Source organism: Musca domestica, unplaced genomic scaffold (genome assembly GCF_030504385.1).
Source record: "Musca domestica strain aabys unplaced genomic scaffold, Musca_domestica.polishedcontigs.V.1.1 2, whole genome shotgun sequence".
NCBI lineage: Eukaryota > Metazoa > Arthropoda > Insecta > Diptera > Muscidae > Musca > Musca domestica.
Genome location: NW_026712249.1, coordinates 35,083,394 through 35,111,181, shown reverse-complemented (window position 1 = coordinate 35,111,181; position 27,788 = coordinate 35,083,394). Strand labels below are relative to the sequence as shown.

General features: G+C 34.7%; 1 protein-coding gene across 2 annotated transcripts in view; it reads right to left on the bottom strand.

The window, feature by feature from the left end:
* LOC101896595 (integrin alpha-PS1) overlaps nt 1-27,788 on the bottom strand; it is a 188,551-nt gene that overhangs the window by 37,982 nt on the left and 122,781 nt on the right. For both annotated transcript variants that reach the window (XM_059122116.1, XM_059122117.1), the window contains exon 2: nt 425-552. In XM_059122116.1, the coding sequence (XP_058978099.1) occupies nt 425-552 (128 nt within the window). The remainder of the gene's footprint in view (nt 1-424; nt 553-27,788) is intronic.

Genomic DNA, 27,788 nt, shown 5'->3' with positions numbered 1-27,788 from the left:
TTATAAAATTGGATTATAATTGTGGCTGGGCAGGGAGGGGATTCGATTTTGAATGAAGTTGAATAAACTTGCCCGCATTGTATCACATGTTTGTAATTAAAATTAGAACTTTAGAATTATGAATAGAAAAAGGGGGAAGGAAGGGAAGTGGTACTCCAAATATTATACAAATTAAATAAAGTCTAAAATAAAGACCATGGAGAGAATAACTCTATTCCGATTATAAATATAAGGCTGATATAATTTTGCTATATATATATTATCATCTCTCATACTTGATGGAAATATTCATTTAATTATTTTCTGGTTTTCTTTTGCAAATCTTTACTTTTACAATAATTTTTCTTTTCAAAGACATTAATTTTCTAAAACCTAATTTGATATATTTTTCAAAATTTTATGAAAAACAACAAACAATACTTACATCTTCGGCCATCGGTTACAACCTGTTCACAGTCATCGTAATTCTGTGTTATGGGGCATTTGTACAGGGCACCCGAGTGATTGGTGCCCGGCTGTAGATTTTTGTCCAGGGGTGCGCCAACAAGAAGCCTGCAAAGAAATTGGAAAAAAATTCATTAAAATTCAATTTCATTCAATTTTGAAAATTTAATTTTACAAAACAAGATAAAGTGCCCTCAATAATCCATTCTTCCAGCGGCCAACTGTTTTTTGTCATTTTAATTATTTTCCCATTCCGGATGAAGTATATCCCCCCATCCATATTTGGGGTATTATTATGAGGGGATTATTGCACATGTTCAGGGGTGAGGGGGAGCACGGTCAATCCCTTTTGATTGAAAACAGAGTGTGAATGGGCTGTTTAAAATCACAGCCGAACAACAAACAATCCCACTTGTAATGATTTGAAAAAAAGATAAATTTTGAAAATGCATCAAACTTTGTTTGAATGGATGGTTGGTTGGTTGGTTGGCTGGCAGTGTTGCCAAACATGTTGGCTATTTTTTGTAGGTTTTAGTTTGGATTTTATTGAATTGTTTTTGGAAATGGAAAACACTTGTGAAAACAAGTTTTGAAATAACAATTTTTATTCTTGTTCGCCAACTGACTAAATATCAGACTATATAAAAAATGGAGGTGTTGTTGTTGCTGCCGCCGATGTTATTATTACATTTTTATTGTACACATGTTTTATTTTTGGGATTATTATTATTTAATGGATATATTTGGGCGTATGACTGGCAGACTGGCTGTTTGGCAGGCCAGACCGTCTGGCCGTTTGCTTGGGCAAGATTGGCATTTTAAAATTTTGGATGGAATGTGTGTGTGTTGGCAGTGTTGCTGGGCAGGCAAGAAGGCGACTCTGGGCGACGATTACATTACTACATTTAATGAATGGCCAATGCACTTTTGACAGTTGCCAAACAACGCGCAAGTGAGTTACTGCGTGTGTGTGTCTGTGCGGCGGCTGTTCTCTGTTGCAACAAATGTCCATCATGGAGCAAATGCTGCCACTCATGTGTCATGTGGTGGAACCACGCAACAATTTCTGTTATTTTAGGTACTATGGCCAAATGTTACCCTTTTGCTGATCTGGGCAGGTCTTTTTATGGGCAAGACAATGTAATTATTTTATTTTTTTAAAGAAATATATTTATTTTTGTCCGAAGCTTGGCCATACCAAATATCAAGTGCTACCTCCTTTATTTTGAACTATTTTGAATTGTACTATTATTATGAGATGATGATGGTGTCTTTGAAATTGATTAACAAAAGCAAGTGTAATTAATTATAGGCTGCTCTATTTTTTTTTTATTTTTTGGGTTGTTGTTTTTTTTTATGTAACACCATCAATTTGACAACCATCATGATCCGCACCATAGCCATGATAATAAAATTCCAAAGAAATATGAAGTTTAAAAAAGACAAATTGACGAAGACAATGTCATATTTCCAACACGAGAAAGTGTTGAGTGACCACAAAAAAAACGGGGTGTTTATCCATGGGTTTGACTGATGTTATTAATTATAAAATTGGATTATAATTATGGCTAGGCAGGGAGGGGATTCTATTTTGAGTAAAGTTGAATAAACTTGCCCGCATTAAATTACATGTTTATAATTAAAATGAGAACTTTAGAATTATGAAAAAAAAGGGGGACGAAAGGGAGGTTTTACTCCAAATATTATAGAAAATGCTCGACTCGTCTCTTCTATCGCTCGATACGAAGTCGCGCTCCCCCGCTATTGTGCAAATCAGGTAATCTGTCTGTCCACTATTATTTATTATTATTATTATTAATAAATACGGCCTTTGCCATTATTCTTAAAACTAAAACCCCCCTATTGTGTTTTTATTTATTTATTGGTTTGAGCCTTGCATATTTCCCCGCATTGGCGCAAACAGATAAAGTCTAAAAAAAGACCATGGATGAAAGAAGAAATCGGATTTTCAAACAAAGAAATTTGGCCACGTTTTGCGCCAATGTCTGATGCAGTGGAAGGATAATAAAATTTTGTTAAAAAATATATTAGAGAAGAATTTGGATATCAACTATAGAAATTTGGCCACGTTGGGTGCCAATATCTGCAGTAGAAGGCTGATATAATTTTGTTAAAAAAAAAACATGTTAGAGAAGAAGCTTTAAAAGAAGAAGCTTTAGCTTTAAAAATTTAAACACTTTGAGCGCCAATATTTGATACAGTAGAAGGATGATATAATTTTGGTAAAAAAATATGTTAGAAAAGAGGTCGGATTTTCAACTATAGAATTTTTCCCTCGTTGTGCGCCAATATTTGATGCATTAGAAGGCTGATATAATTTTGTTAGAAAATATGTTTGAAAAGAGATCGGATTTTCAAATATAGAAATTTTGCCACGTTGGGCGCCAACATTTGATCTAGTAGAAGGCTGATATAATTAAAAAAAAAAAAAACATGTTAGAGAACAAGTCGGATTTTTTACTTTAAAAATTTAAACACGTTGGACGCCAATATCTGATACAGCAGAAGGATGATGAGGAAAAATATGTCAGAGAAGAAGAAGGCGGATTTTCAACTATAAAAATTGTGCTATGTTGGGCGCCAACACGTGGTGTAATTTATGCCCTGTCGGCAAAAAAAAAGATTTCCGCCTAGAGAAATTCGCTAACATTGGGCGCCATTTATGAATGAGCCATCGTGAGTATAATTTTGTGTTTCATTCGGTTTTGTCTGTTTTTGGCAACTTGGACGCCAGTAACAAATGTAATTTATCACCCTTTTTGGTCAGGAAAATATAAATTCCCACATAAAAAAATGGGTTTGCGTTGGGCGCCATTTACAATTGAACCACCATGAGTAAAAATAGTATTAAGTTCAAATAAGTTAATTTTTTTGCATTGGCAAAATTTTATGCAGCTGCTTATCACCTCCTAGAACCCAATACAACCCAGTTTTGCCGTTAATTTGGCAAATAAGGTGGACATTTTTTTTAAGCCACAGAAACCCCAAATGCCAAAAGAAAATTTATTGTTGTTGAACTTGAAAGCAATCTCAACTTTTACTTTGGAGAGAAAATTTGATATACGACATCAAACACATTCAAACTACCATCATACTTTATTGGTATGAGATTTGTTGGATCCTAGTTTGAAAGCCACAGAGTAGTATGATGATTCTTTTTTTTTTCATACGATGGATAATAATATTTTTATTTGATATGGCCAAAACCTGTCTCATAGGCCTCCTTGGACCAAATCCATTGTAGGACATTTGGAGTTGATCTAGCTATGTCCGTCCGTCTGTCTGCTGGCTGGTGCGCACGATAACTCTCCAAGGGAGTATCCAATTTGGTCCAAACTTGGTATATCCTAATATTATTATCAAACTTAGACCGAGTTCGGAGATGGCCAATATCAGTCTTCCCCTTCTGGTACCTCCGAAACAAAAAGTAGAAATTTCAAAAAAAAAGTACTGCACAGAAAGAGAAAGAATAATGCGCTTTGGCTCCAACTTTCCAAATCCTAATATCTGCATCAGTGCTAGGTTAGGTGCGAAAATGGACAATATCGGTCCACTTCATCAAGTACCTCTCCCACAAAGGGTCAAAATTTTGAACAATTATAACTCCTATTATCTTCATCTTACATACATCACAATATTTTTATTAACTCAACGTCTGGTGTGAAGATGAAATATATCGGTCCACTCCTTCTGGTACCTCCCCCACAAAAGGCCAAAGTTTTGAACAATCAAAACAATTATAAAATCCTAAATAAGCATCCGGTTATCTTTATATATTTCACACATCCAATTATTTCTGCTAACTCTAGATCTGATGTGAAAATGGGATATAACGGTCCACTCCTTCTGGTACCTCCCCCACAACGGGCCAAAATGTTGAGTATCCTTGAAGCTCCAAAAACGCGTAATTAAGATCCGATTCCATTCAAACTTGGTACATCTCAATATTTCCATCAACACAAAATGCGTTATAAAGTTGGTGGAAATCGGACCTTTTCTTCCAGTACCTCCCTCACAAAGGGTCAACGTTTTGAATAACCAAAACGATTATAAAATCCGAAATATGCATTGGGTTCTCTTCTATATTTCACACATCCCATTATTTTTACAGACACTAGATCTGATGTGAAAATGGAACATATCGGTCCAATCCTTCTGGTACCTCCCCGACAAAGGGTCAAAATTTTGAATATCCATGAAACTCATAAAACGCGAAATTAACATCCGATTCCATCCAGATTTGGCACATCTAAATATTTCAATAAACACAAGATCTGTTATAAAGATGACAGAGATCAGACCATTTCTTCTGGTACCTCCTCCTCGCAATATTTATAGTATAATTCACAATATTGGCCATACCTTCGGAACCTACTCCATAGAGGGTCAACATTTTGAATAATCATAACAGAATTCAAAATATATTAAAATAATCGAACATTGGCTGAGGGTATACATCTGTCGACAAAACCGAATTTTTAACATAAACTGAAAACCATGTAATGTTAATTTAAGTTCTATTTTTTAAATTGCAAATGTCCATTCTTACGGTGACAAGAATTTTCAAATTTGATCCAATTTCAATAACAGTTCCTGCTTTGTTTCCCGGTTTTAAAAGCCGGCGATTAAAATCAACATTTCATTTTCTGGACCGTAAATGTGTTTTCAAAGTGAATCTTCTTCACTTCATCTTCATTTAATTTCTGAGGTTTTTTCTTCTTCTCTTACTTGTCCACATAAAAATGTGTCCAGCCGACCGGCCAGCCAGCCAGCAGTATGCCATTAAATCATGAAACTGACAGTGGAAGCTTTTTTGATGTGGTTAACATGCGTGTTGCACTGCATTTCGCATGTTGTCTTGTTTTAACTGGACATCGAGGAAGGGGATGAGGAGGAGAGAAAGAAGCCAGCGCAACTGAATATTTCGACAAGCATTTGACGTTTTTGCATGTCATCTATTGACAATTTGGCTGCTGTTAAGACGTGTGGCAGGTTTGTTTGGTTGTTGGAATCAAGATGAGGAGAACATGTATGGGTAAATAAATAGCAAGAGGGTTCTTTTTATTATTCCATTTCTACAAAAATGTTGCTTCTGTTTTGTTGGCTGATATTTCGAGCTTTGTGCCCATCTAAATAGGCTTGTTTACTGTGAGAGAATAATTGTTGATGTTTCCAGGTCGATATCCAACCATTTGTCCTCGATGGATGTTGGAAGGTGTCTAGTCTTATACTTGTTTGAAGATTCCTGTAGTTTTTATATTTCGGGTATCTTCCTTCTCTAATAAATATCCAAAAAATCATTGTTGAACCATGTTTAGAATTCACTCAGACTGTCCCCCAGTGAGCATGCTTCCTATTAACCTAGATTTCAAACCACTTGTGTTGGGAGAAAGTGTTAATTAATTTCGCCATGAACCTTATTGTGGTTGGTTTGATATCAAACCACTTTGGTTGTACATACGTTTGAAGGCTTCTAATGCATTATAACCACCGCACTTCTACTAGTTTGAAGGAGTTTGATGCCAAAATATTCGATTTAAAGTGCTCGAAAAAATAAATCACCTTAATTTCTTTTTCTCTGCCAACAAAACTAACTCCAAGCTTCATCATGAACCTAAGTGTAGGTGCCACCCAGGCAGTCACCCAAACGAAAACCCTAACAGCTGCACACCACAACGTCGTCATCATCAACATGACTCTTATCCCACAACAATTTCCTACTTCTTCCACTTTATGTGTTTGTTCAACCCTAGACATTTGACATGTTTTCAGGAGTGTGTCGTCGTTTGGTTGCTCTGTCGTTCCAATAGTTTTTTGGCTTGGTTTTGCTTCTTTTCTCATGTTTTATTACTTGACTGTAATTGTTTAAATGTTTATTGTATTCAGTTTTTTTTTTGTGTTTGAGTTCATAAGTTTGCCTCAAGATGGCAGTGGGTTGTGCGCTCTTTGTTTGTTGTGTTGCTGACTTTAATGATGATGGGTAATTGAATTTTGTTTAAATTTAGCGGCAATGCTTTGGCTCTGTTAATCGTAGGTGTTTTGACTTTTTGGCAAAATGTAATAGATTTTTGCAGTTTGTTGGAAATTATCAAAAGTTTCCAACCGGCATTATCGACCCACAACATTTTTGGGTTTGAAGAGCTAATGGCAAAGGAAGATAACATTAAAGACCTAACAACTTCACACAATTTTTTTTAGTTGCGACATGTGTGGTTGTTGGTCGCCAAGTATTATGGGTAAATGAGTTGGCGGTTTGACCTCATATCTTTGACCCGTTGCATGTGAGTGAGGAGTGGGTGGCTGATGGGGAAAAAGGTCATAAATGAAGTTTTTTAATGACTTTATTTATTTATTTTTCCATTTCTTGAAGATATTCAACTGGTCTTAGTTTAAAAGGATTTAAACGTACAAAGGTAAAATTAAAGAAATGTCCTTTTACATGTATCTCAGTAGGATTTGATAGAAAGGTGTTTCTGAGGAGTTAGAATATCAGAACATTAATCCAAAGAGACGTCAGACAACGATTTATTGACAAGAGGTGGAAATCAAACTGGTTTGATGGTGTTCGAAATGAGGTTTGATGAAAAAAAGTCGGAGAGCTATGGCACCAAACCAAAATGGTTTGAAGGACCATTGCATCACCGAACCAGAGGTGTGAGTTTTTGAATTTTAATAAAAACAATGGAAGAATTTTAAAGATTTTGAAGGTTCAATAAAATAAGTCGGGATACTGGGTCATCAAACCAAAATTGTTTGAAGGAACATTAGAACATCGAACCACACAGACAATGGAAGAATTTCAAAGTATTTGAAGGTTCTTTAGAAGAAATCGGGAAACCGAGTTATCAAAACTAAGTTGTTTGAAAGTACATTGAGGACATTGAGCCAGAGTTTTGAGAGATTGAATTCGGTAATAAAAAATGAAGGATTTCAAAGTATTTGAAGGCTGGCAAACCTTTCGATAGGGTACGATGGAAAAGTATAGAACTAAATGTGTTAAAAAAAAAATGGTTTGATGGTGTTGGACACCACCAGATCTAGACATGGACATCAATGGAAAGAATTATGAGGTTTGAAGTGGTTTGATGAAATATTTACAAACCAGTTACCAAAAATGGAAAATGTTGGACAATAATTTACGACAAGTCAATCAAACATGTTTGATGGCGTAAGAGTGAGGTTTGATGCAAGATAATGAAATAAATTTGTGTAAAGGCTATGGCATCAAACCTAAAATGTTTGAAGGCACATTGGGGTGAGGTTTCGGGTGTTGCGGAAGGAAATCATGACGATTTGCAAAGTATTTGAATGCTTTATAGAAGAAACCGGGAGTCTGGCTCATCAAACCTAAATTGTTTGAGGAACATTAGGGTATCGAACCAGAGGGTATGAATTTCGTAATAAATAATGAAGAATTTTAAAGTATTTGAAGGCTAGGCCACCTTTTGAATTACTCATTCAATGAGGAAAAAATATAGAACTAAATGTGTGTAAATTCCCAACAAAACGGGTTTGATGCTGTTTGACACCACTAGATCTAGACATGGACATAAATGGAAAGAGGTTTGATTGTGTCTGATGAAACATACAAGACATATACATATCCAATCGGGGGTTTGATGATCGTAAAATCCGATTTTATGATTTCCCTATGAGGTTTGAAGTGGTTTGATGGACAATTACCAAACACTTTATGATTATTTTGTATGATACCATGAACACATATTATGCTTAGACCTTTAAAATCTCCTCTTTCTCCATCAAAACTCCCTTTTCGCTCCAATTCTATGTTAAGTATAAATGAAAATACGATTTAAATTAATGTCCGAAAACAAATGTCTCCATTAAAGTCTTATAGCTTTAACATGCCATGCGACTCTCTCTCTCTCTCAAATGAAACATTTTTCCATGCTAATGCCCAATTCAATTACAACAACAGCAAAATCATTTATCAAAAAATACAAAAAAAAAAAAAAACACCCAGCCAGCCAGACAGATACGACAACATTTTTGGCGTCTGTGACTTTCAAATGTAGGCAATGTGTTGCGAGGAATGTCGCCCCAAAAATATCCCAATATAAACCAGCCAATATTGCGAGGAGTAACTCGTCTGGGCATCATTTCGTGCAAATGCCAGAAAGGGTTCCCTTTTTTTCCTTTCCTCAGCATTTCCTTTGCAAAAAAAAAAAAAACAAAAATGAACGCAACTCCCATTATAAATTAGTTTACATGCCAATGTTCCGCATTTAAAGAAAAAGAAAAATATCTCTCGGCCAAACAACTGCAACTGTTCCTTTTTTGTCGAAAAAAAAAAAACACACACAAAATGTTTCGAGATGGTCTAGAATTGAATTGATTTTTGCTGTGGTTCTCCTTCTTCCTTTCTTCTGAAGTCCAAAGTCTCTCAAATGGTGTTGATATCTGCTGTGCGCCGCCCAAATGATTAAGTATCCACCATTTGGCAATGACAAAAGTTGGCCATGTTAACAAATTGAAATGAGTTGTAGATTTCATTTGCTTTCGAAAAAACAAAAAAACGAACAGAAAGGATGTGTTCGATGTGTGTGTGTGTATGTGTGCGGATGGTCTCTAATGTGCTGGGTAGCTAAAGAAATTAATTTTAGGTCTATGGCCAGTTAGATGTTAATTATCAAGCGGAATGGGATAACAGGGAGAAGAAACGATTTTTCCGCAGCAAGGTAATTTGCTTCATTAAGAGTAGAATGTTAAGCCAAAGAGCATTTGGTATGACGAAGAAGAAGTTTGGTGTAATGCTAAGTTGTATTCTGCTGGAAAATGGCGCCCAACGTTTGCAAAGCTCATTTAAGAAATATTTGTGAGGGAATATTAGAATAAATTGCGGATTTTTTTTAAAAAGAGAATATCTGAGTTATAACTTCGTATTTTTTTAATTATTTTTGATTTCATTAAGAATATAATGTTTCAAGGAAAGTGTATTTGGTTTGAAATCGAATAAGTTTGATGTATACTATGTTAACTGGTCGAACATGGTGCCCAACGTTGTCGTACCTTATTTAAGAGAATTTTTATGGGAACAACGGAGAATTAGTCATGGAACCCCTTCAGGGAATTTGCTTTTATTACAGAATACGATTATCTATTAGAATTTCTCAAACCCCAGATAATATTGGTTGGGAAGGTGCACCTGGGAGGTACTATACCAAAATATATATATATATACCTATGCTTAAAATTTCGCCAAAGTAGCCTAAATTCAAATTCCCACTCCTAGTTAATTAGCTTTATTAAGATCCGAATGTTTGATGGAAACAGTATTTGGTATGAAACCGAAGAAGTTTAATGTAATCCTATGCTGGAAACTGGTCGAACTTGGCGCCCATACTCATACTCCATTTAAGAATATTTTTTATGGGAGCAATAGTCAATTAATGATGGAAACCTTGTAAGTATTTTGCTGGTATTAAAAAATACGATCATGCGGTCCTTGGTTGGGAAAGTGGAACTGAGAGGTACCGTTATATGGTGAGCATACCTAAATATATACATATATTGAAATTTTGCTCTAAAATTGGCCTAAATAGAATAAATTTTAGCCAAATGGATTAGAAAATATGCTCAATACCCTCAAAATATGTAAAGCCGGGGGGTTCCTTTATATGAGAACTACTCCGAAACTTTGAAATTTTTCTGCTAGAGGTTCTCAACCCCCTTAGAAGCCAAGAAGCCAAATGAGGGCCAAATCGATTGAAAATATGGAAAAACCCCAAAAGTAGCCGAAATCAGGAGATACCAAATACCAGGCTTATACCAAAACGTGGGCCTATGTTGATAAAAAATTGCCTAATATTAGTGTGAAAACAAGTTGAAAAGTAACCGTTGGATGTCTACCCTCAGCCTATTAAGGATATTTTGACTTGTGTCCTTATCAATCAAATGGTTGACCCTTTATCTGGGGTAGGTTCCGAGGGAGTGGGCCAGTATTGTTCATTACCAGAAGGGATGGGCTGATATCTATCATCTTCAGACAAGATCTTGTGTTGGAAGGAATATGGATGAGGATGTGTGAAATTTGAAGAGAATCGGAAGCGTACTTTCCACTTTATGTGCGTTTTGGATATTCAAAATTTCGACTCTTTGTGGGGAAAGTACCAAAAGGGCTGGGCCGATATAAATACTCTTCACACCAGATTTTTTGTTGTTAAAAATATTGCAATGTGCCAAGTTTGAAAATAATCGAATGTTAATTTTGCATTTTTTGAGGTTTATGGGTATTCAAAACTTTGAACCCTTTGTGGGGAGGTATCAGAAGGAGTGTTCCAACATATTGCATCTCCACACCAGATTATGTGTTGATAGAAATATTTGCATGTGTGAAATTTGGACAGAATCGAATACTTATTTCGCATTTTATGAGAATTAAAATTATTCAAAATTTTGAACAGTTTGTGGGGGAGGTACCAGAAGGAGTGGGCCGATATATTCCATTTTAACATCAGATCAGTAGAAATATTAAGATGTACAATCGGACTTGTTATCAAATTTAAGAATTCTAATTTTTCAATATTTTGAAAATTTGTGGGTAGGTACTGCATGGAGTGGTCTACCATGTCCCATCTTCACACCTGATCTTCTCTTTGTAAAAATATTGAAATGTTCAAAATTAGAAGACAGTCGGACTCTTATTTCACGTTTTATTTGATTTTTATTTATTAAATATTTTGAACCTTTGTGAAGGAGGATGGAGTGGACCGATATAGTATATTTTCGCACCGAAGATAGCACTGATGCAAATATTAGGATTTGAATGTTTGAACAAATTAAGGTCGTTCTCTTTTGTATGAAGTTAATTTTTTTCTTTGAAAATGTTGACCTTTTGTGGGGTTACCAGAACGAGTGAACCGATAAAACCCATTTCGGAACTCGATTTTTGTTTGATAATAAAATTACGATTTACCAAGTGTGGACCAAATCCGATACTCTCTTTGAGAGTTATCGCCCAGGCGGACGGACATTCTTAGGTGGACTCTAAATGCCCTGAAACAAATTATTTCGAAAAAATTTTTGGAGTTTTATTAGGAATATTTTTTAAAGAATTTTTGAACTGTTTAATCCAAAAAAAATTTTAAGGGCTTTCAACCAAAGGGATTTGATCGATATTAACGGTATTAAAGTTTTTGACAAATAATTTTGTAGATCCCGCTTAAAGGGAGTTTTTAACCATAGTTTCCAAAAAAATTACCAAAGAGGTCCCCCTGTTGTTTTCAAAATGTCGATACCCGTGTCTTCTATGTTAAGCTTTACTTTCATAATCAGCCGGATTTTTCCCGCAATTATTGAAAAAAAAAAGAATTTTGTCGCACAGTGCAATTAGTGTTTATGTATGTCCTTTTTGGAACTGTTTAAACCCTCCCATTCCATTCTGTGAATCTTTAATACCCACTGTATTGTTTTTCTACGCCAAATATTTTGAAAAGCTTTGTTACTGAAGCAGTCAATCATGACTACTATGATTCGGTCAAAAATAGACAGCTCCAACCAAAGTATGCACACTCTTTGTTAAACCAGCCACTACTGTCCTTTAACAAGGATTTCTGGTGGATTTTGCTAAAGACCCACAGGTCACTAAAATATGCATTGTTGTGGTGGGCACCCAGTGTTGTGTTGTTTCTGTATTCTGCCCATTTTTTTTCGAGAAATCCAACAAATCTTTAAAATTTAAAGAAAACATATTCATACCCACACGTTTGGAGCTGCTGTGTTCGGTTGGTTACCAAGAATAAATATTTTGCCTGCAAAAAATTTCCCTGGCCTTTTGGGTCAATATGACAATCTGACTTTTAAGTATCATTGAGTGGTGGTGGCGAAGCTTGTGGTGATTCTTTGCTGTTTTTTTTTTTTTTGCTTCAAACCTAATTTTCGCTACAACCAACCTGGCCGCGAACCATTTAAGACAAACCAATAATATCATTAGGCCAATCTGAATGAACAAGCCATTGAAATGAGCTCTACAAAACAAGACAAGAGGAGGAAGAACAAAAAACCTTCTTGAAGCCTAAGGGTATTTCAGGTTTCTTTTTGAGATTCTTTGAAACCTTGATTTCATCCTCTCTTCTATGCTATGATGTTGAGTTCAGTTCAGTTCGTGTCACGTTTGTGTAAATCAGTTTTAGGTTGTTGTTTTCTTCACTTTGAGATTTCGTTTATTTGCGTTGGCTTAAACTTCCAACTTTTGGCTGGCTCTTCACTTCTCTTCTTTTTTTTTGTTGTTGGGAGTTTAAAGCCGAACGTGTTGTTCTTCATGTTGTGGCGGCTCAGGCCAAGATTAAAAATTATGTGTGGTGATATATGAGGTTCCCTTTTTTCGCCGAAATACAAATCAGTACGAACGAACCCAGCAGTCGTGTTGGCTGAACATAATTGTTATTGCAACGTTTTTAGTGTTTTTTTTTTTTTGGTATAGGTTAGAGGAGAGGAAAAATTGGGGGATTTATCTTTTGTCTCTTGGTTTGGAGTTGTTTTCGTCAGAGGTGTTTTTGAGTTTTTTTGTGGATTATTTGATTTGTTTGGAAATAATTTGATAGCATCTTCCTCAGGTAGGAAACATTAAACAAAAAAAATTAATCCATGAATGATGCATTTTTTGTTGCTTGGCTGCCTGGCAGTGTTTTGTCAAATAATGAACTTTTGAGAGGTAATTGGCCCCCAAGCCCCTCTTCAGTTTAAATTTGATAAATGTGACAAATAATAGTAGGATTTTATTTATGGAAGTATTGAAGTCATGGAAATGAATTCGGATTTTTTGAAGGGAAATTAAAAGACAAAGAATAATTTTTCCAGTGAAAATGTTCCATATTTACAAAAAGAGAGGGGGAGTAGAACTTTTGGAGTATTCTATATTCTTTGGAGTATAGAATTAAAAATCCTCGATGGACAAAATATTGTGGATTTTTTAAGAATGGTTTCGGAGTTATAAACCAATTTTTTGGAACCATAAATATTTTTTTTTTGAAGAAAATAGTCGAGTATTTTGAAAGAAGCTATGGTGGTGTAATTTTGAACCCGAAAGAAGAAGCTATAAACGTATATTTTTTAAGCTATAATCGTGAATTTTTAAGCTATGAAGAAAAAGCTATAATCGTGGATTTTTGAAGCTATAATCGTGGATTTTTTTGGGCATAATCGTGAACTTATGAAACTACAGGGTGAGATGAAAAAGCTGCTGCTTACTCGTCCGACAGCTGCTAAATTTATTCCAGTGACAGTTCATCTCCGCTCATATTAATCGACCGTGGCATCAGAGTAAATGCCCAACATTATCTCAAAAATATTCTGGAGGCTTTGGCCGCAGACCTATAACATTCCAACAGGACTCAGAACGCGCCGCCCAAGAATGGCTACAAAATGAGGTTCTTCACATCATTTCCAGCGCACAGTGGCCACCAAAACCTCCGGATACCAATCCTCTGGACCATTGTGCCTGGAGTATTTTGGAAAGCAAGGTTGGCTTTTCACAGCATATTTCAGCTACAAACGTTTTTTAAGTTTTTTTTTAAGAAATATCTGAATCGTGGAAAAACATGTTTTAAAGAACTTTTAAAATGATTTTTTTAAACAAATCAGAGTGGATTTTTAAATATTTTTTTAGGGCATATCTGAGTTAGAAGCGTGGATTTCTTAAAGAATTTCTTCAACGATTATTAGGAGCTCTAACGTGGATTTTTTAAAATTTTTTTTCAGTGCCCTAAATGTGGTTTTTATAATTTTTTTTCAAGACTTCTAACGTGGTTTTTATAATTTTTTTTCAAGACTTCAAACGTGGATTTTTAAATTTATTTTTTTGCAGGGCCTCAAAAGAGGACTTTTAAAGATATTTTACTTCAGGGCCTCAAACATAGATTTTTATAGATTTTTTTCAGGGTTTCAAACGTGGATTTTTAAAGATTTTTTCAGGGCCTCAAACGTGGATTTTTAAAGATTTTTTTTCAGGGCCTCAAACGTGGATTTTTGACTATTTTATTTTCAGAGCTTCAAGTGCGGATTTTTGAAGATTTTTAAGGATTATTAGGACCTCTAACGTGGATTTTTAAAGATTTTATTCAGGGCCTCAAACGTGGATTTTTGACGATTTTATTTTCAGGGCTTCAAGTGCGGATTTTTGAAGATTTGTAAGGATTATTAGGACTTCTAACGTGGATTTTCAAAAGATTTTTTTCAGTGCCTCAAACGTGGATTTTTTAAAGATTTTTTTCAGTGCCTCAAACGTGGATTTTTTAAAGATTTTTTTCAGTGCCTCAAACGAGGATTTTTTAAAGATTTTTTTCAGTGCCTCAAAGGTGGATTTTTTAAAGATTTTTTTCAGTGCCTCAAACGTGGATTTTTTAAAGACTTTTTCAGTACCTCAAACGTGGATTTTTTAAAAAAAATTTTCAGTGCCTCAAACGTGGATTTTTAAAAAAAAAATTTCAGTGCCTCAAACGTGGATTTTTTTAAGATTTTTTCAGTGCCTCAAACGTGGATTTTTTAAAGATTTTTTCAGTGCCTCAAACGTGGATTTTTAAAGATTTTTCAGGGCCTCAAACGTGGATTTTTAAAGGCTTTTTTAGTGCCTCAAACGTGGATTTTTAAAGGCTTTTTAGTGCCTCAAACGTGGATTTTTAAAGACTTTTCAGTGCCTGAAACGTGGATTTTTATAGGTTTTTTAGGGCTTCAAACGTGGATTTTTATAGATTTTTTCAGGACCTCAAACGTGGATTTTTAAAAATTTTTTCAGGGCCTCAAACGTGGATTTTTGAAGATTTTTTTCAGTGCCTCAAACGTGGATTTTTAAAGATTATTTTCAGTGACTCAATCGTGGATTTTTGAAGACTTTTTCAGTGCCTCAAACGTGGATTTTTATAGATTTTTTCAGGGTTTTTTAAAGATTTTTTTCAGTTCCTTAAACGTGGTTTTTTAAAGATTTTTTTCAGGGCCTCAAACGTGGATTTTTATAGATTTTTTCAGGGTTTTTTAAAGATTTTTTTCAGTTCCTTAAACGTGGTTTTTTAAAGATTTTTTTCAGGGCCTCAAACGTGGATTTTTATAGATTTTTTCAGGGTTTTTTAAAGATTTTTTTCAGTTCCTTAAACGTGGTTATTTAAAGATTTTTTTCAGGGCCTCAAGCGTGGATTTTTATAGGTTTTTAGGGCATCAAACGTGAATTTTTATAGATTTTTTTCAGAGCCTCAGACGTGGATTTTTATAGATTTTTTCAGGGCCTCAAACGTGGAATTTTATAGATTTTTCTCAGGGCTTCAAACGTGGATTTTTAAAAGAATTTTTATCAGTACCTCAAACTTGGATTTTTAAAAGAATTTTTATTTTTTAATATTTAAAGAATTTATTTGAAAAATAAAAAAAAAAAATTTATAGATTTTTTCAGGGTTTTTTAAAGATTTTTTTCAGTTCCTTAAACGTGGTTATTTAAAGATTTTTTTTTCAGGGCCTCAAACGTGGATTTTTATAGGTTTTTAGGGCATCAAACGTGAATTTTTATAGATTTTTTTCAGAGCCTCAGACGTGGATTTTTATAGATTTTTTCAGGGCCTCAAACGTGGAATTTTATAGATTTTTCTCAGGGCTTCAAACGTGGATTTTTAAAAGAATTTTTATCAGTACCTCAAACTTGGATTTTTAAAAGAATTTTTATTTTTTAATATTTAAAGAATTTATTTGAAAAATAAAAATTTGGATTTTTAAAGAATTTATTTCAAAAATAAAAATTTGGATTTTTAAAGAATTTGTTTCAAAAATAAAAACTTGGATTTTTACAGAATTTGTTTTAAGGAATTTTTAAGGACTTTTTCGAGGATTTGCAGGGCCTCAAAAGTAATTTTTTAAGGACTTTTTCGAGGATTAACAGGGCCTCAAAAGTAAAGTTTTAAAGACTTTTTCAAGGATTATCAAGGTCAAAATCGTATTTTTTTAATTCTAGGATAATAACGTGGATTTTGTTAAGATTTTTTTTTCAAGGATTAACAGGTCCGTTAATGTAATTTTTAGAGCCTTTTTTAAGGATTGTCAGGGGCATTAATGTAGATTTTTTAAACAATTTATTTCAAGGATAATTAGGCCTTTTGATATTTTAAGAAATTTAATTTCAAGGATTATCAGGGCCTCAAACGTGGATTTTTAACATTTTTGTTCAAGGATTACTAGTGCCTCAATCCTTTTTTAATGATTTCATTTCATGTAAGATCCTGGATTTCTAAAACATTTTTCAATGCAATTTTTTCCAAGACATAAAAGACATAGATCTTTTCTCCCAGTGTACCCCTACATCTCCCTGCATTTAACCGATTCATTATTACATTCTAAACTTCCATGCTTAAATTATTTTGTTAACAAGAAATTGACATTGTCATGCCGATAAATATCTCAACTTTGTTTCTTTCTTCTCTGTGGGGCTCATTGCATTCTCATTCCCATAACTATTTAAACAGTTGCAGTGAAATTTCTTTTTAGATTTTTTTTTTGGATTTTGTAAATATGTTAATTTGTTAAACAAACATGAGCAAGAAATTTCGTTGGAAACCATCACCCACAACATAACACCCCACCCCTCATTTACAAGTTATGTGGATTCCAAGCATGACTCCAATCTAAAGAATAAGCTTAAGTACCTATGAATTGACAAACATTTGCTAATTGAATTAGCAAACTATTAAATGGAAATGTTGTATGTGAGAATACGCCATCGTCCCCCACTGGAGGTGAGTTGTTGGCCCAGCGGCGGCATGGCGAATGACTAAGTAAAATCTCCAAATAACAATGACTTTGGGTAAAGGCCATTAGTGTTTGTCTTATTTATCAATTTCCCATTGAAATGAAGTTCTCTTCCCCCCAACCAAAAAATGTTGTTACAAAACATCATGGTAGGGGGTGCTTGAGGTGTTTAGAAGAAACAAAAACAAAAAATCAATAAAGCAACACTTATAATGAAGGGAGAGAAGGGGGGGGGGGGGTAGAATATATTTCACCTAGGTTTAGTTTATCCTCCCCCGCCAGTTTGTTCAAATATTTACATTACAAATTGCAAAATTTCGTATTAATCATGGCCAGGCGGCCTCTGCTCGGGTGGGAAGATACCACAAACAATCTAGCCAGAACTTGTAGTCCTATACCATTATTTGTTTATAAACAAACAAAGAAAAAAACCTGGTCTTTGTTTTGGGCCGCCGTTACCTTAAACCAAAGTTCCGTCATTAAATTTCCTCCTGAAGACGTTCGGTCTCCTTTTATTGTGATTTTCCACGCACACACGTCCTTCCTTATTCGTTCGCTTAACTAAATTTTGTTTATTTGTTTTAAAGCGCAGCAAACTAAAGCTCCCACACTCGCTGGCTGTGTTTGCATTTAATATGCATTATTCTTATATAGTTTTTTTTTTTTTTTAAGGGAAAACAAAAAAAAAACCAACAAAAACTAAAGATAAACCTTAAAGAACCGCCCTCTTTTTGTGTCTTTCCTTTAAGGATACAAGGCAAAAAGACTCACATACAAGCATTTAAAGTAAATAATGTGTAAATCCATTTAGCATTTTTTTTTGTTGATGTTGTCGTTGCCGTTTCCATTATGGCTGGCCTGACTTGGATAGTTTCTTCACAGCTGGCAGCTACAAGCGATTATTCGCATATATTCAATGTAATTGCATTTAAATGCTAAATAGATACACTGCAAGGAAAACAGGGGTGCCAGGGAAAATTTTTTCTATTTATTTTTCTAAATTCAAAATGATCGGATCGTCCTCAAAATAAAAAAAAGGACAGAGACAGGACCCTCAGCCAATGTTCGATTATTTAAATATATTTTGACTTTTGTTATGATTATTCAAATTGTTGACCCTCTATGAAGTGGGTTCCGAAGGAATGGGCCAATATTGCCTATTTCGTATCAGACATATATAAATATGATATAAACATTGCGACGTGCCAGGTTTGGAATATATTTTAAATGAGATATGAGATAATTTTTAGAAAATGTGAGGTACCAGATATAGTCGACCGAAGTATTACATTTTTATACCCTCCACCATTCTATGGAGGGATATTCATAATAGACCCTACAAAGTATATATATTATCAGGTAAAATTCTAAGACGATTTAGTGGTGCCCGCCTGCCTGTATGTCTGTATATCTGTCCGTCTGTATAACAGTTGAAACCCCGCTAGCTTTGAGATAGAAGGCTAAAATGCTGCACACATGTTTATTTTCCCAGGGTAAGTTCGTAAATAGGCCATGTCATTCCACGTTTTGGTATAGCACCCATATAACAATACCTCCCTATATTTGGTATATTCATAATATTAACGATATCATTCACCCGAATTGTTTCAAATTTCGTATGCGAAATTTGTTATGGATACTACAGCCTATGCCTAAAAATTTCGTATGCAGTTCCACGTCTTCGTATAGCCCCCATAAACGGTACATCGCGATATTCGGTATTTTTATGATTTTAGCGACACTATTTACCCGATTTGTTTCAAATTTCGTATTCGAAGTTTGTGACGGGTAGTACAGTCTATGGCAAAAATTACTTATGCAGGTCCGCGTCTTCGTATGGCCCCTGTATAAAGTTAATGTTAATTTCGCGTCATATGAGCTTCATGGTTATTCAAAATTATTACCCTTTGTGGGGGATATATCAGAAGGAGTGAATCAATCGATTTCCATCTTCACACCAGTCCTTGGGTTAATAAAAATATTGCAATTTTTGTAATTTGAAGAAAATTGGACTCGTACATCACATTAATTATTCCAAATTTTGACCCCTTGTTGGGGAGGTACTTGATGGAATGGACCGGTATTGTCCATTTTTGCACCTGACGTATCACTGATGCAAATATTAGGATTTGCAATGTTGGAGCAAAATCGGATTATCTTTCTGTGCAGTAAAATATTTTTTTTTGAAAATTTCACCATTTTGTGGCGGAGATATCAGAGGGAGTGGATATTGCCCACCTCCGAACTCTATATGAGTTGAAGGGAGAATCCAAATCGGATACTCCCTTCAAGAGTTATCGTGCGCACCAGCCAGGCAGAGAGACAGGCAGATGGATACCCTAGATCAACACCAAATGTCCCGAAACGGATTTAATCCAAAGAGACCTAGGGTTTAAAACTTTTTTGTTGGCCGTATCAAGTGTTATATACCCTCTCTAGGCATATGTCTGAAGTTAAAATAAGCAGGATTTCATGAAAATATTATGAAAAATCCATAGCAGACGGCCCTTGAAAAACATTCAAATAAATCCACTAAAAATTAAAAAAATCCACGATTAATATAGCCGGGAATTCTTAAGAAATTTTTATAAAAAAATCATATATATCTTGACAATTAAGTCCTTGATGTGCCCAAGACTTGTTCGGGAGGTCCTTAAAAAAATATTTCAAAAAGTTCGCGATTCTTGATTAAAAAAAATACATAATTCACATTTTTTGGAAAATATTCTTAAGACCAGCGATTGATTTAGGTTACTCCCTGCGAGAGTTATCGGGCGCGTCAGCCAGCCAAACAGACATAAGGACGTACTCCCTAGACCTAGGGTCTGAAAGCGTTATTTCCGTTTCAAATGACGCGTACCTTTTGTAGCCATATGGCTATGGGTATAAAACAGTTTTCATACATAATTTTTTTTTAATCCCGCTTATTTTTCTCTCAGTGTAGACCTCAATATAAATCGTGCCCAGATCATTAGCCGCATTACCATAAAGTTGTGAAAGAACATCATTGACGGTTTCTGTTTTTTCTTTTATTTTTGTTGTAGCTTAGTTTCTCATGTCATGCATAAATGGGATGCTATGCTCGGCAGTGTAGGAGGTCGCTGAGAATATAATTTTAGCTTCGCGAAGTAATTTGCTTAAGCGTAGTTTTAGCTAAGAATTTAAGACGATTTTTTAAGTATTAAATATTTAGACTGGGATTCTGAAGTAAATTTTTGTTCTGTTCCAGTACCTGCAAGAATCTACTATTTTTGCAATATTCTTCGATTTTATAAAGGAAAAATTGGTTATCGTAGTAGAAACTTTCATTCTTGCAGTTCGGGAACAGACCATTTGATTCAATTTGATTCCAAATGAAATCCATTTTCATCACAGAAATCTAATGGGCTTCAATAGGAACTTTGGAATAAAATTCCAAAAATATTTTTTTTTTGATTTTTTTATTTTGGACTTGGGTTTTTATCTCCCTACCTCCCCTCAGATGCAGTCCTTGCACTGTAAATTTCTTCTAAACCCCAATTCACATGCAAAAACATATGACATTATTACCAAATGAACACTTTAATAAAGCTGCACTAAAAATGTACTTCTTGGTGAAAATAACCACACGTTTCGACAATAATCTCCCATAATCTTCATAAACATAACCACAAAATTTGCCATTAAGAAAAAAACCATAAAAGCCACTACCAACCAACGTTAGTAGCCGTCGCTGTTGGGGAGTTCCTCCTCTTGGGGACAAAAAGAGGATTATTAAACAGCATATAAGAGAAAAAAATTAAAATAAAATTTTATGACAGGAAATCGTCACCATGGGATAACACTCATGAAGCTACTACTTATTTGTAAAAACGGGGTCTTTAAATTTCACCTACTCCTTGGAAACTATAAAACGACCATACTATCTAATATTACAGACTTTTACAGAGCAATGAATGTTCCAAAGAACAACAAAAAAATAATAATAATAATAATACATGAATAAAATAAAATCCAGTTAAAGAGTTGTTATTTACCACATTAAATGTCATTATGTAGGTATTGTTTTGTGGTAATAGTTGTGTTTGCATTTTTATGAGAGGAGAGGGATTGAAAGTAAAGGAAATAAGAAGATTTTTGGTCTTTTACAAAATATAACATTTTAAAGAATATTTTTCAAAAGAATGTATTAGAAGATTTTTTCTAAGGATTATCAGAACTATAAACGTAGATTTGTTACAGATTTTTTTTTATGATTAAAGTTGTGATTTTTTTCGCCAAAGATCAGATTTTTTAAGGAGCCCTAATCTACAGGCGAAAATTTAAAAAAAAATTGTCAAGATATCCGAGCTACAAAAATTGGAATTTACTCAGATTTTTCTTAAGGTAATATCTGAGCCACAAATGTGGATTTGTGAAGGATTTTTAAAAGATTTTAATAGATTTTTTCAAGGATTAAAATTGTGGAATTTCTTAGAGCATTTTTTCCAAGAATCAGGTTGTTTACGATTTTTTAACCATAATCAGGGCTATAGGCGAACATTTCTAAACTTTTTTTCATGACATCCGATCTATAAAAATTGGATTCTTGAAGATTTTTTCTTAAGCCAATATCTGAGCCACAAACATGGATTTCTAAAGGATTTTCATTTTTATAGATTTTTAATAGATTTTTTCAGTGAGAAAAATTTCGGAGAGAAAATTTTTTCCGAGGATCTTTTTTTACAGTTTTTTTTTCGGATTTTCAAAACTTTTTGTTGAGACATCCGAGTTACAAAACTTGGTTTTTATTTAAATTTATCTTAAGGCAATATCTGAGTCCCGTCGTGGATTTTTAAAGGATTGTCAGGACTACAACGGGGATTTTCAGATTCAATCAATTTTTTAAGGATTATTAAGTCTACAATCTTCGATTTTCTATTTTGTTAAGAATCAATAGGGCTACAAATGTGGGCATTTTTAAAAATTTTTTTCAAGATTATCAGGACTAAAACATGAACTTTTCAAGGATATTGTAAATTATTTTAAGGATTATTAGGGCACAAATCTAGTTTTTCAAGGATCCTTTTAGGGATTAAAAAGGCTACAAAATTGGATATTTTTTTCAAGGAATATGGGTGCTACAAATCTTGAAACTAAGATCTTCCGGGCTACCAACATGGATTTTTCTCAAGGATTATCAGGATTACACACATGATTTTTTGATAAATATCTGAGCAAGAAACTTGGACATGGATTTCTAAAGACTTTTTCAAGGCCGTAACGTGGATTTGTATACCCTCAGCCATAAGGCTATGTACTATCGATAACGGATATGAGCTCAGGGCTGAGGTCGCCAAAAACCGACTGATATTTATACCCTACACCTCAAGGTGGTCAGGGTATTATGTCTTTGTGCATTTGTTTGTAACAGGCAAAAGGAAACGAGATAGACTCATACTTCCTTTTGATGATCTACACATTCTGAGTCGATTAATGCATTTCCGTCCGTCCGTCCGTCTGTCCATGTATCCCTATCCAGATGAAATTTTGCACAAATCATTTGTTTGGCCCAAGGACGAACCCTATTGAAATCGGAGATAATCGGTCAAAATTTAGATATAGCTCCCATATATATCTTCGTCCGATTTGCCTTTTATTGTACACCAAACGTGTAATATCAGCCCGAATAGTATGGAATTTTGCACATACAACCAGATTAGGCCTGAAAATAAGTATGCCAAATTTGATCGATATCGGTTCAGCTATAGCTATAGCTTCCATATATATTGTTCATCCGATTTGTTACTTTTGCCCTCCGCAGCCGTAATATGCACTCTGTAACAACAATATTTGGGGAAATGTATTAAATACAGCTCGGAAATACGTTTGCTAAATTTTATCGAGATCGGTTCAGATTTGGATATAGCTCCCATATATAACTTCGTCCGATTTACCTTTTATTGTGTACCAAACGTCTAATATTTGTCCAAATGGTATGGAATTTGGCACTTACGACTGAATTTAGTCTAGAAGCTAGTATGTCAAATTTGGTGAAGATCGGTTCAGATATAGCTATAGCTCCCATATATACTGTTCATCCGATTTGTTATATTTGTTACCCACAGCCGTAATATGCACTCCGTAACAACGATATTCAGGGAAATATATCAAATACAGCTCAGAAATATCTTTGCCAAATTTTATCGAGATCGGTTCCGATTTGGATATAGCTCCCATATATATTTTTATCCGATTTCAAATTAATTCTGCATCAAATGGGCAATACAAGTCAGAATTTAAAAGATACAAATGCTTCGGCATATTTAGTCCTTTGAACTTTAAATTATAATCATAGCGTGTATGATGGAATTCTCCCATAAAAACTTTTAATTGTTATGTGGAGCTCTACTAAATTAGCAAAGTGGTGTATGGTATTATAAAGTCGGCCCCGCGCGACTTTAAGACATTCTTTGCTGGTTTTAACTTGTTTTTAAGGATTTTTAAAAGTCGGCAGTCTTGTTACAGAATTATTTGCAGGTCTAGTGGAATGTTATCGCGATTTTTTCAAACAATTTTCTTCAAGACATATCTGAGCCAAAAATGCGAATTTTTTAGGATTCTTTCAAAATGTTTTTCTTGTTCTGAATTTGATTTTTTTTAAGTATTTCCTGACCTTGTTATACCTCCCTCCTTAAAAACTACATATCTATTTTTTTTCTAACCGAAAAACTTTGCCATTTAAGGAAAATTCGAACTATCAAATAACGCTGAGCTAGCTCTGGCTGTGTGACTCTGGCGACAACTTGCGCAAACCTCTAATCAGCAAAATAAGCAGTGAGAGCGCACACAAAGCCGCCTAAGTGTGTCAATCAGGCAGGCCGGCAGATAGGCGTGGGAGGAGATTTTCAGAAAGTTAACTTTTAGTTATTTTGAGGGGGAGGGGTTGGAGAGAGGACAATGTCCGCAAACAGGCAGTCAGTTCATAAACACATCTTGAATTGCAACTGAATGCAATTTAAGCATTTGAGTAGAGAGATGCCAAAGCAGTCGTAACGACACGCTTGTCAACACGTTTTTTGTGTTGGCTATAATGTGTTGTGCCATTGTTGTTGTAACCGTTGTTACCGAAATATTATAATGCATGTTATTTGCGCTATTGTTGTTGTATTATTGTGTGGTTGTGTTGCTTTTTTGGAAACGATAAAATAAAAACATTTGCTAAAGTTTTCTCCTTTTTAAGCGGCAAATGAATGACAACAAAACACCCGCTTAACATTTTTATACCCTCCACCATACTGTGGAGGGTATATTAATTTTGTCATTCCGTTTGTAACTCCTCGAAATACTGATGTCAGACTCAACAAAGTATATATTCTTGATCAGCGTAAAATTCTAAGACGATTTAGCCATATCCGTCTGTCTGTCTGTCTGTCTGTCTGTTGTAATCACACTATCTTTCGAACAAATTGAGATAGAAGGCTAAAATTTTGCACACATGTATATTTTGCCAGTAGGCAGGGTTAATTCGTAAATGGGACATGTAGCTCCACGTTATCATATAGCTCCCATATAACGGTACCTCCCGATATTCGGTATTTTGATGATTTTAGCGACATTATTCACCGGAATTGTTTCCAATTTGGCACTTGAAGTTCGTCTTGGATACTACAGCCTAAGACAGAAAATTATCTGTACAGGTCCACGTCTTCGTATAGCCCCCATATAACGGTAACCCCCGATATTCGGTATTTTGATGATTTTAACGACATTATTTACCGGAATCGGAATCGTTTCAAATTTGGTATTTGAAGTTCGTAATGGATACTACAGCCTATGACAGAAAATTATCTGTAAAGGTCCACGTCTTCGTATAGCCCCGATATAACGGTACCCTCCGATATTCGGTATTTTGATGATTTTAGCGACATTATTTAACGGAATCGTTCCAAATTTAGTATTTGAAGTTCGTAATAGATACTGCAGCATAAAACAGAAAATGGGCTATGTAGGTCCAAGTTGTCATATAGCCCCCATATACCGTACCTCCCGATATTCGGTATTTTGATGATTTTAGCGACATTATTTAAAGGAATTGTTTGAAATTTCGCATGTGAAGTTCGTAATAGATACTGCAGCATAAAACAGGAAATGGGCTATGTAGGTCCACGTCTTCGTATAGCCCCCATATACCGTACTCCCCGATATTTGGTATTTTGATGATTTTAACGACATTATTTACCGGAATCGTTTCAAATTTGGTATTTGAAGTTCGTAATGGATACTTCAGCCCATGCCAGAAAATTGTCTGTGCAGGTCCATGCCTTCGTATAGCCCCCATATAACGGCACCCTCTATATTCGGTATTTTGATGATTTTAGCTACATTATAAACATATTTTTCTTCAAGTTTCGCATTTAAATATTGTAATAACTTTTGACAAAATTTGCCTATGCAGGTCTACGTCGTCGTATAGGCATTCGGTATTTTTAAGATTTTAACAGAATTTTAAACGGATTTTATTTTTTTTTTTTTTGGAAATTGCCAAATTTGTATCGAATGGTGGAGGGTATTAAAAATTCGGCCCGGCCGAACTTACAGCTTTTTTACTTGTTTTTGCTGTATTATTATCGAATTGGCGTTTTTTTTCTTTTAGATATTTTTCTTCTACTTCTTCTTCTGTGTTTTTTCTATGTTTTTTTTTTTTTGCTTGCTCCACTCACTTTGTAGTTGACAATCAGTCTATGGCCCCAACATGTCTGTGGTTGCAATTTAAGTTTTGTAGACATGCTGTTATTTCCTCTATGACGATGGTTGTACCTCTCCCCCTCTCCTCTCCCATTACCCCTTCTCCGTTCGAAGGAGACCCAAATGATTATGGGCGTTCGACCACAACAATGAGATGAGAAGTCAATTCAAGCTCTGATATTTGATTGTCTCAATTTCACATTGAGTTCATTTGGCAATTGATTTAGATGGTGGCGGTGGTGGCTTTGAGTGACTTGTGGATGGAATGATATGGGTGGTTGGTTGGAGTATCTTATGGATATTTCATAAACAAAAAACAAAATATTTTCTATTTTCAATACTGTAGATACATTTATGGAGAAGAGAGGGGAAAATCTATCTTCAGAGTCTATAAATATATTTCGAATGATTGTCGTCTCATAAAGTGGCATACTTATGATATGGCTAAGTTTATACAATACGCTTATTTTTTATTGAAAAACAATAGCAGCAGCAATAACAACAACAAAAGACACTATTGAATAAGTTATTGCTTGTTGTGTTTTATCTTAATTTCCAATAAAAAAATCTTGAAATCAAAGTTGTTTCCAAACGTTTGAAATACAATATTTTGAGGAGTGTAGTATAATTTGGGTGGAAGTTATTTTTTGATGGAAAGGGGGTCAATAGAGGGGAGAGAGGTTGGCAATTTGTCAATCAAGTTTTTTTTAATAAATCAATATTCAGTGATTTTTGGTATTTCTTATTATTGTCGTTGTTGTTGCATTGTTTTTGTTTATTTAATTATACCATAATTGAGGTTATTTGCCATTGTCTTATAATGATCATCTCAATTAACTCAAATAATGGAGAATTAGAAAAATAAAAATAAATAATTTGTTTTTAATTAAAAGTTTTATACCCTCAATCATTTGGCTACAGAGGGGCTACCGTTTGGTTAGATCAACATTTCCATACCCCCGATTTATGGGCACGGAGGGAATATTTCTTCTAATATCATCAAAATGTCCTTCATCGATATAACTGTTTTAGGACCTAGGTCCCTTTGGATCAAATCCGTTTAAGGACATTCGGAGTCGATCTAGGGTTGTCCGTCTGTCTGTCTGGTGCGCGTAGAGGAAGTATCCGATTAGGTCCAAACTTGTAGCATTGTAGTAGTACAATAAGTCTTATATCGAGATCGAAGAAGAACCTAGGTCCCTTTGGACCAAATCCGTTGAAGGACATTTGAAGTCCATCTAGGAGTGTCCGTCCGTCTTTCTGTCTGGCTGGTGCGCTTGAAGGGAGTATCCAATTAGGTCCAAACTTGCAGCATCGTTGTATTACTATTAATCCTAGATCGAGCTCGAAGATAGATAATATCGGCCAGTTCCTTCCGGTACACCCCCCATCCCCCATAAAAAGCAAAATTTTTACAGAAAATAATTTACTTATAGAAGAACAAAGAATCATCCTATCTTTTGTATACGTTGTAAGTCCTAATATTTATATCAGTTCTACGTCAGGTGCGAAAAGGGACAAGACCGAGCCGCTCAAACAGGTAGCTCTCCCACAAAGGGTCGAAATTTGGAATAATTGTAACTCTTATAAAATAGGAAAAAAGAGCCCGATTATTTTCGAATTTCACACATTTCAATATTTTTATTAACACAAGATTTGCTGTGAAGATGGAATATATCGGTCCATTCCTTCTGGTACCTGCCCCTCAATGGGTTAAAATTTTGAATAATTATATCTCTCGCAAAATTAGAAGTAAACCTCAAAAACTCTTCAAATATCATGAAATCCAATATCTTTACTAACACAAGATTTGGTGTAAAAATTGGATTTAAAGGCCCACTCCTTCTGGTATATCTCCCCACAAAGGGTTAAAA